The 9,993-nt window shown below is 35.8% G+C and overlaps 2 protein-coding genes across 6 annotated transcripts; one reads left to right on the top strand and one right to left on the bottom strand.

Moving 5' to 3' along the window:
- Positions 1 to 513: 513 nt before the first annotated feature.
- On the top strand, positions 514 to 5,224 carry LOC7488155 (protein SOSEKI 1). Of its 5 annotated transcripts, none has more exons than XM_024608348.2 (7): positions 514 to 998; positions 2,556 to 2,734; positions 2,820 to 2,889; positions 2,976 to 3,097; positions 3,265 to 3,958; positions 4,073 to 4,180; positions 4,878 to 5,224. In XM_024608348.2, the coding sequence occupies exons 1-7, from the start codon at positions 985 to 987 to the stop codon at positions 5,044 to 5,046; spliced, it is 1,356 nt and encodes a 451-aa protein (XP_024464116.2). In that variant the 5' UTR covers positions 514 to 984; the 3' UTR covers positions 5,047 to 5,224. The 5 variants fall into 5 exon arrangements, with proteins under 5 accessions (XP_024464116.2, XP_052311766.1, XP_052311765.1 ...); XM_052455806.1 differs by having other exon boundaries at positions 3,265 to 3,978; positions 4,076 to 4,180; positions 4,878 to 5,027; XM_052455805.1 differs by having other exon boundaries at positions 3,265 to 3,978; positions 4,878 to 5,027.
- Positions 5,225 to 5,239: 15 nt separating this feature from the next.
- LOC7489288 (uncharacterized) lies at positions 5,240 to 8,864 on the bottom strand. The gene is made up of 4 exons (XM_024608346.2): positions 7,873 to 8,864; positions 7,171 to 7,428; positions 6,961 to 7,052; positions 5,240 to 6,334 (listed from the first exon to the last, which is right to left on the bottom strand). The coding sequence occupies exons 1-4, from the start codon at positions 8,521 to 8,523 to the stop codon at positions 5,551 to 5,553; spliced, it is 1,785 nt and encodes a 594-aa protein (XP_024464114.1). The 5' UTR covers positions 8,524 to 8,864; the 3' UTR covers positions 5,240 to 5,550.
- Between the last annotated feature and the right edge of the window lie 1,129 nt (positions 8,865 to 9,993).

Below are 9,993 nucleotides of genomic sequence, written 5' to 3'. Positions count from 1 at the left end.
TAATGAAACTTGAAATCAAGACCTCCCCATGTCTCAAGTTAATCATTTTCCCACTTATGGGTTTCGAGCATGAGACTTGCTGGAGAAAAGATCAAGAACATAATGACTCATTTATAAATAAGAGTCATGATGATCAACAATCATAAATGCTTGTAAGAATAACAGAGAACTTGTCCAACTGCACAAACTGTGCGTGCCTGCAAATAATGGAGTAGATCGATCATCTCTAATTGAATGTCCGAATTCAGATGGGGATCGATGATTGAAATTACTACACAACAATATAGCAGAGTTTAATGTATTGAAAGCTAGAACCTAACATAACCAACATCCTTAAGTCATCCAGATATGTGAGAATAAAAGAATGGAGCAGGAGACATGGATCCATGGTCGATCCACCTACATATATCTGCATCAGTAAGTGTGACTAACTAACCTCCTCTACCTCCACTTATTACTAGTATATAATCTCAACTGTCAGCAGACGACAACATTAGGAGTTTTGTCCAATTTTGTAAGCTTATAGGTATTGGTAGAATGGATATCTCATGCACATTGCATTACATATATGTATATAATATAGTCATAATATATATACTATGACTAGTTTCAACTGAGACGGCACGCTATTTTGTATGGAAAAATAATATATATTGAGTATCACTCGCTATCAGCAACATTCCCACACGCCCAAGTCACCCACCTAATTAATCCCAGCTTTTGGCTATATTGTGAAATCCATCTCCTTCTTCCACTTTCAGACCGCTAAACTACTCTCAAAACAGCTTAAAACATAAATTAGCTTATCATCTATATATCTCTCTCTCTCTCTCTGTGTCTTTCTCTGACTCTCATTCGAAGATATATTTGGAGTGGTCAGGCCAGGTACAAGCTAGCTAGCAAGCAGAAGTTGCTTTGCATGTGGCTGCTCGCAGTGATTTGGATCATCTCTCTTTCAGAATCTTACAGAATTGAGTTGAAGGAATGGAGAAAAAAGAGTAAGAATCAACATGTTCTTAATTTCTTTTGTCAAAATAGGAATGAATTCTTCAGTTTTCATCCCAAATCTAGTTAAACCAGCTTGCATGCACATGCTGATATGTTTTCGTTATTTTCAATGGAGGAATTCAAAGTAAAACAAGTGTATATATATGTTTTAGCTAAAATTTAAGTAGTAGGAGGAACTTTAATTAATATACGCTGTGAAAGCTAGCCTGATCATATCATATTCAATCAACCATATTACAAGTATTTCTATATATAAAAAAACAGCATAATGAAGACAAAAAATAGAAATAAAAAGCATAATTAAGCACAGTTGTTTTTGTTTCCCTAACCTTATCATGAAGGTGAATCCTTGCACTCTTCGCAGTGCACCTACTTTGATTAAATTGCCCTTAATTATGGCTCATAGAAAATTTCATGCCGTAATAAATTGAAAGCTAAAGTTAGTAATAAATTAGTCCTTGAATTTATCAAAACTAATTAACAAGTCCTTATAGTTTAGTAATTGTTTGTTTAAGAACTACCTCTTCTCATGGTCAAATTTCCTCACTTTACCAAATTCTCTTTTCTTTATTCCATCATCCAAGAAAAGAAAAACAAAATAAATTGAAAGGTCACATGAAACTTACAAAAGAACTAAATTATAAAACAAATAAAAAATGTAGGGATTAGATATATAGTTTCTAAGACCACGAGGATTAGGAAATCACTTTTACTAAACTATAAGGACTGCGTTAAAATACTCATAAAAGATAGGAAAAAAAAAGGCAGCGTTAATTATGCGGAAAATAAAACTCCATGATTTGGGTCAAAAGCTGGCCAAGTATGGTAAGTTAGGTAATTAATCGCGGGAAATCTGATAAAAAGGTTGCCACTCTCATCTTTGTCTCTCCATATAATACATAAAGAGAGATTAAGTAGCTCTCTCTCTCTCTCTCTCTCTCTCTCCATCTATCTATCTATCTATCTATCTTCCTTCCTCGGCTTCTCCATTTCTTTCTTATAAACAAACGTCTTAATTCCCTAGCGGTCGCACGGTTCTAGACAAAGTGAAAAGATCCAAGGCAAAGCACTGCACCCCACTGAGTAATATTCTCGAATTTTTATATCTACTGTGTTTTTAATTGATAATAGTCTACGTTTCTTGTAGGCCTGCATTAATTTATCTCTAAATGTATGCACATGCATTACAAACCAAGATGCATGAGACATTTATAGAGGAAACCCATGTATATATGTGTTTTGTGAAGAACTTTTTAGCTAGTGGTGAAGCTGCAGGCCGGCTGCTGAGAAACAAACAGATTACAGATCCCATTTCTCTTTCTTTCTCCTGGATTCTCATGCTCAGATGATCATATAATACTATATACCTTGGATTACAATATGCATGGTTCTGTACCCTTTTTTCTTACAATAATGTAGATTGATATAAGCAATACGCTCGAGAGACCGTGGCAGTGCCTGAAAAGAAGTGTTTCTTCTTGTTCTAGTTAAATATTCTATGTCTTTGTCTATGTATTTTTAATTAGTTCAAACTAATTAACGTACAGGAGAAGATCGAAAAGAATGGAAGCATCATCAGGAATACCCCTCAAAAGTAGTAGTGGGGCTGGAGGAGAAGTGAGACGTATTCATATCATTTACTTTCTCAGCCATAATCTGGGCCGTTTTGAGCATCCCCATCTCATTCGAGTTCATCATTTCAATCTAAATGGTGTTTATTTAAGAGGTAATTTCCTCATTCTTTCAAGTAATTTGCAAAGGTTTTTGATTGTTATATAGTTACTTAATATGAAAATTAATATTTAAGACAGATGTCAAGAGGTGGCTTGCGGATTTGCGAGGAAAAGACATGCCAAAAGCCTTTGCTTGGTCCTATAAGAGGTTTGTTTTATTTTGTTCAGCAATATATATCTGGTAATTAATGGTGATTTTATAGATTTTTTATTTAAAAAAATAAAACTAAACAGGAGATACAAGAAGGGCTATGTCTGGCAAGATTTACTGGATGATGATCTGATTACCCCAATCTCTGACAATGAATATGTCCTCAAAGGATCTGAAATTTTCGTCCCTCCTGCCAATCCCTTGGGTACGTAAAATATCCCTTATAACTAGCTAATATCTTCTTGATGCTATCGTTTTCTTTTCAAAAAAAAAACCAGCAATTGTTTTTTTCATTTGATTTAATTTCCAAATAATCATGTGATTTCAGCACTAAATCCCATTTATCTTCTTGTCCCTGGAAAAACTACACAGCTGGTAGTGCATATGGTGAAAAGAAAGCTGCTGACTTGTTGATGAAAAGTGAAAATGATAGCCAAGTTGAGAATACTGAAGTGGAAAACAAAGCACAAGATCATGAGCAACTTCCTTCACCAAACCAAATTTGTGACGACACTACCCCACGAAAGACAACATCATCTGAAATATCTGAAGAATCACCTGTATTCAGTTCAGAGATTTCAACAGTAACTGACGATTCCATCAAGGAAGAAGAAGATGCATGCAAACCCAGCAACCCTCTTGAAGAAGAGCAGATAGACATTAAGGTGGAACAATATTCATCTTTTTACACCAATTTCTTGGGCAGCAAGAGCAAGAAGAACCAAAAGAAAAGGGTAGACAACAACAGCAATATTGAAAAGATGGGCACCCCAAGTTCATTCTCCTCGCTATCGTCATCAACATCATCATCACAAGCTACATTTGCAAAGAGTAAGAGCTATTCAAGTGGAACATCCAAGATGCTACGTAATTTGATGACATGTGGTGCTGTTGACACAAACGATGCTGCATTGGTTCGCCAAGGCCAAAAATGTAATAGTAAATATAAACCAATCGAAAAGCCGGCTGATCAGATTTGTGAAGGAGAGGTACTTGGAGGGCCTGCCAGAGTTTTTGCGACTCCATGGAATCAACAAATACAGCAACACGATATTGCCAATGCTAGGTATTTTGGCAAAAAAATTGGTACTAGTACTCTCTCAAAATTTGTCAGTGTCATGAATGTATAAACGGGCCATTAATACATTGTGTTTGGATTGGTTCTACTGCATTGTATTAGCAGGAAAAGCTATGATGAGGCGAGAGGTTCAAAGAAGCAGCCTGGTGGATTTGGCAGTCCAAAAGTGATTCCCCCTGCATACAAGCCAGTGGCTGCACCCATCTGCTCGTAAGCCGAGTAACCCATTTCCTCATGCTATCTCTACTCTAACTACATTATAAAATTTCTTTTCTAATTTTAGATTTGACCATTTTGAAACCCATGATTTAATGTTGCATTGTAAGCAACTAGCAAAACCTAATGATGGATAGTGCCTTGGCTTGGACTGCCAAGTAGACTCACAATGTTGTGTAATAGGTGACCTGCTTTTATGATGATGATGTAGCACTGGAGAAATGAGATCACAATAGACAACAAAGTCAAAGCAGAACCAACCAGAGCCCCTGCTTGCACTCAATTATGACAAGTGTCCATCTGACTGTTTAAGGAAGTACTCAGTTCCTAGTCAAACGAAAAGCAATCTCTCAGTCAAACATTATTGTTTGCTCATCTTAGATTTTCTGTCAAGAGTTTTGATAACTGCCTGCCTGCTAGTTAAGCTAGCAGAATGACAAAGTTTTAGTAAACAACTTTCATACATGATTTACAATCTGAATCAATAGACACACCCTTCCTTTTCTGGGGTTCTCCTTTTTCTCTCTTAATTCTCTGTTCCTGTTGTCGCTGATATAAACATAAATAGGTGCTTCTACTCCTCAATTTGGCAAGCCGACCCTAGAGTATTTGATTTTGTGTGCTCTGATCCAAAGCCTATTCATTACTGTACTTGGTTATTAGCAACTAAAATCTAACTGTTAAAATGCAGGCGGTGTGGGAAGTCATTCAGGCCAGAGAAATTGCACTCGCACATGAAGTCCTGCAGGGGATTGAAGACCCTGACAAAGGCTGCTTCAGCTTATGTTGAGAAAACACCGTCACCTTCACATATTTCAGTTGATTCAAAATCTGAGGATGGCTATTTCTTGACTAAATGAATGTTCAGTTGTAAATTTCGGTAGTACACTGTCCAAAGCATGAACTTCTTTACAACCTCTACTGTTATTTGTGTAAAGTAAATATAGGAACATGTGGTTTGGCATTTCAGAAATGGCGATTACATTATTATTTCTTCTGAAAATTAATCACTCTAATAAGATTCCATTTTAAATGCAACTTAGGGAAGCATCACTTCGTCCACAGACACTGCTTGCACTTTGCTTATATTATGAGTGAACTTTGTAAAGTTTCAACATAATTCATAAAACTTGACTGACAATAGATGCAAATTGTTCAAGCAATCTATTGCATACAAACGCAGGACAGGTTACAATATTTCTGGCTGGCACGTTTCCTAACACTAGGTCAACAATTGTTTTACCACCTGAGAAAATGAAATATTCTGAACGCGCAACTTCTCAACGAACTCATATAACAATGTCCATCTGAAACCAGAAATTGGTGAGTTTCAGTGTCATTTTGTTAGCTCTCTTAGTATTTACCTACTTACCAGTAACAGTAGCAGAATCAACATATTCTAGCAGGAATCCATATAATTTCTTTTTCAAGCCTTCTATCCTCGCATCAACCTTAAGCCCACCCCCGACTAAGTCATCCAGCCACTGGTTCACCCTTCTAAGCTGCCCAAGAAAACCTGCAATCTCAGAAATTTTCCCTTCACATAACCCAAAACCGACATTCAATGAATCCTCCATATACCTCAAGAACCATTCACGGGAATCTAACAGCAGCTTTTCTGCTAAACTTGCTGTCTCCTTTAATCCACTTCCCCTGGGACAATCCCTCCTTTCAGGATTCACTTTCTTTACAGATGCAAGATGTCGTTTTGAAGATGGCACCCGCTTAGCACTTAAATCTGGTATATAGTTGCTGTGGTTTCTAAGACATGGTTTGTTTTGAGGCAATTGATTCTCAGAATTCAATTCCTGTAGAGAATTATCTAGGATGACATAATAACATTTATCAATATCCAAAACTCCACTCTTCTCTGGCTTCTTTAACAAACTGAATTTGGAAAGATTAGTCTGTATAGCAGCATGAACCCAAGATTCTGCATTAGTATTTCTTGAACTTTTACGTACATCAGGAAATACACGCTGCAGGCTATCATAATTGCTTGCTTTAGTTTCAAGAAGACTTGCATCACTGAGTAAAGAATTAACAATCTTTGCTGATCTCTGAATGTTCTGGTAGAGATCCAAATATTGTTCCACTAATGGTCCTGAAGACGCTGATTGCGCAGACTCATGTAGTTCTGCAAATGATCTGGAGGAAAAAGAAAAGCATTAAGCTGGGACATGTGGTAAAATGGATAAAGAGAAAAGCTTTTCATATAAATTCCAAGTTGGCAGATAAACCCTTTCTTGTGGTTTCTTTTTTAATCTAGTTTCCTCCCTACACAACTCTCTGTATTAATCTCCTGAGGATGCCAGATCTACTGCATCCTCAGGCAAACCAGAGATGCATATAACACATGAGTTTTAGTTGCTTTACTCATTTTTCTTAATCCCATTGAACTATAGATGAAGAGGCAAGAGAAAAATTGATTTCATTGGGAAGAGAACGTAGGTGCTGACGCACCCTAAATTATCTCTTATAAAGGCTCTTTCCATATTTTACAGCCTAACACCCAAGAAAACGCAGTTCAAAGCTTTGCACCATGATCCAACTGATAACCTTCATCAACACTTGTTAAGTTGGCGTCAAACTGATGACAGCCAGAAAGCAAAATCTCATTAGTTAGATTAAAATTTTAATCAAATGACTATGAAAAAGGAGGGGTGGGAGAGGGGTGTTGTTCATAAGTCAGCAACAATATTGCAGGATATGAAAAACATTAGGAATTCAACAAGTTGACAATAGAAAGAAAGAAAAGGCCAAAGGATTCATACTGCATGCAATGAATGACATTGTCAGCAGCCGATGCTTCTTCAAGCGCACGTGCAGCAGCCAAAACTGCAGCATTCTTACAACATAGAGTTTCCTGAAACCACCAAGAACATAAGAACTGAGTTCTTTTTTCTGATGAAAAGAGAATTTACAAAGAACTTGGCAACGGTACAATCTGGAACAGAATCTCATAATCCGGTATAACTTCAGACCTTTCCGAGATGGTGAATGGCAGGAGGAATTGCATCCCAGGAAATTCTATATTTGGACCAAGTTTTGGAAATCAGGGGAACTTGAACCAGTCGGCTAGGAATAACATGGTCAGTAGCTGACTTCAAATCTTTTTTCAAAGGCTTGACAGTTGGAATGGATGAAGAGATCGCATTCTTGGTTTTCAATGGGGAAAGACTCAAAGATAGGCGCTTGTGTGACGAGTCAATCTTGGAAGGAACCTTCTTATCGGAACGAACCTACACAGAAACAGGTAATAAACACTGACCGTAGATAAATGGTACTGGACACAACAAGCATCATTGTATGTTTCAGGGCGTAGATAAATGGACCCTTAAATTGAGAAGCACATGACAGGGATATGATTTCAGTAAACAAATGCTTGTTGTTTCTCATTAAAACAATTACTTTCTTTCTATGGATTATCCCGTCTACTCCATAGTAAGAGTATGATGTGATTGGGATACCTTCAACTAGGCAATGAATGTTAGTATATGAAGCAAGTATGAGTTCAATAAATTTGAAGCAGAAGAGCTAGTCTTTAGATAAAAGAAAATGATTGTGAAAAAAAAAAATGTGAAGTGAAGAATGCAGTTAGTTGACAGTACTAAATCAAAATAATGCATGGTGTAGTGACTCTCAAGGAAATTGAAAACAGGAAAGAAGGAGAAGCAAAAACATACAGTTTTTGATGATTTATTAAGAGGAACAGTTTTTGGGGTGGGAGTTTGGTGCTCCCAGATCCTCCTAGCAGAGTCCAAACTCAATCTCCTCGTCTGATCCAAAGAATCCCTTTTCATGTGCTTGGAATCCTCCACAACAATGTCTGATTTCTTGACAATATTGCTAATCTTGGATAGTCTTTGTCGACTTATCAACTTCTTCTTCTCCTTGTCCTTGCTAAAATCAGTCGATGTAACATAACTAATACCACTACTGGGCAAAGAATCGCTGGACACCAAATCCTTAGGATTCCCAACGCAAGGCCTTCTCTTATTGGGCACAGGCTTCAGCCCGCGAAGAACAGGAACAGGAGAGCCAGAGGCAGAAACCTCGAAGCGCGAAACATAAACGAATTGGCCCAGTTGGATTTTGTCACTGTAAATCAAGTCCAAGTCCTCATCAGAGATGGAGGCGTAAGCGGAATGCAGAGAGTCTGAGACTTTCACGAAGAATCCTTGGCTCTGCCAAGGATCATTTGGGGCTCCAGAGAGAGAGGGCACGATCTCTATAACTTGAAGAAGGGCAGAGCGGTGCTCTCCAGTGACTCTCACGTCCTTGTTGCCAGCGCTCTCCAGTAGCTTGGATAGCAATCCAGGCGTGAGAGATGCCATGTGAAACACCTATGCTGCGTTTTGCTCTTTTTGGTTTTTTGCTAGCACAGCGGTAGTAATAAGATTGCAACAGAATCACCATATCCCAATGCAGAGAGAGAGATGATCCTAGAAAGGTGAAGTCGCAATCAGAATCTCAATGCTGCGACTGAGTGCAATGACATGGGAGAGGGTGCAAAGCTGTTTTGGCAGAATGGATGGGACACATGTCAAAAGGAGATCATGTGATTCCTGAGCTTGAGATTTCCGCACAAGTGAAAGAAAGCGCAGGCTCCTAGGTTTATCCAGCAGATAAGAGAAACAGACAAAGCTAGCTAGCTAGTACTAAGAACAAAAGATTAATACCCTTCTTGTAGCTTCACATGTCACTTGTTATGCCATTCTTTTATTTTGTGTGCTTCATAGTAGTTTCTTCTGTTTTTTTCCCCCAGAAGACCAATGTCAGCAAAATGCCAATCAGAATGGGAAGACAAGTTTCAAACTGAAGGTTTTGTGAAAGAAAAGAGAGAGAAAGAGGAAATATTGCATTAGTATTTGGTATTTTGTTTTGAAAGCGTGTTTAAAAATTTTTATTTTTATTTTTGTTTTAAATTAATATATTTTTAATGTTTTCATATCATTTTGATATATTGATATCAAAAATAATTTTTTTTTTAAAAAATATTATTTTAATATATTTTAAAATGAAAAACACTTTGAAAAGCAATCACTACCACACTCTTAAACACCTTACTTACTTACCATTTTAAAAATAGACCCAATTAAACGATTAGGTTATAAGTAACCTGGTTCTAGAATAATTTATTTTTGATGTTTTCATATTATTTTGATATGTTGATATCAAAAATAATTTTTAAAAAAATAAAAAAATATTATTTTAATATATTTTAAAATAAAAAATATTTTAAAAAACAACCGTTACTACACTCTTAAATACTCTAACATTTTAAAAATAGATCCAATTAAACAATTAGATTATAAGTAACCTAGTTCTAGATTAATCTAAAAAAAATAAAATAAAATTTGCTATCTTGTCAACAAGGAAACGCTTTAGGTTGGAAATGACAATAAAATTTTGAAATCACATGAAGTTTTTTATTCTTCGTTAAGTCAGCCCCACAAATCCATAAATATAATAATTAATTTTTAATTTTTTTCTTAAATCTTTTTACCTTTTTATATTAAAAGGAATATTTGATATTATAGTAGTATTTATTATTTAAAAATATATTAAAATAATATATTTTTTTATTTTTAAAATTAATATATCAAAATATTTAATTTAAAAAAAATAATTTTTTTAAGCAAACAAACCGCAATGCCAAACGCTACTAAAAAGGTGTTAAAGAGTATGGTAAGATTTATTTTTCAAAGTAGTTTTTAGTTATAAATATATTAAAATAATATTTTTTTTTAAAAATCATTTTATAATCTATAACAACAAAAAATAAAAATAATAATATTTTTTAA

Source organism: Populus trichocarpa, chromosome 9 (genome assembly GCF_000002775.5).
Source record: "Populus trichocarpa isolate Nisqually-1 chromosome 9, P.trichocarpa_v4.1, whole genome shotgun sequence".
NCBI lineage: Eukaryota > Viridiplantae > Streptophyta > Magnoliopsida > Malpighiales > Salicaceae > Populus > Populus trichocarpa.
This window is presented reverse-complemented; position numbering and strand designations above follow the sequence as displayed.

Bases quoted from the DNA above. Each gene is read 5' to 3' on its own strand.
- LOC7488155 (XM_024608348.2), top strand. The intron at 2,890-2,975 runs GTTTGTTTTATT...AAAACTAAACAG, and splicing joins TTTGCTTGGTCCTATAAGAG to GAGATACAAGAAGGGCTATG. The intron at 3,098-3,264 runs GTACGTAAAATA...AAAACTACACAG, and splicing joins CCCTCCTGCCAATCCCTTGG to CTGGTAGTGCATATGGTGAA.
- LOC7489288 (XM_024608346.2), bottom strand. From the start codon at position 8,523: ATGGCATCTCTCACGCCTGGATTGCTATCCAAGCTACTGGAGAGCGCT. The intron at 7,429-7,872 runs GTATGTTTTTGC...GTTTCTGTGTAG, and splicing joins TTAATAAATCATCAAAAACT to GTTCGTTCCGATAAGAAGGT. The intron at 7,053-7,170 runs GTCTGAAGTTAT...TGGTGGTTTCAG, and splicing joins CCATTCACCATCTCGGAAAG to GAAACTCTATGTTGTAAGAA.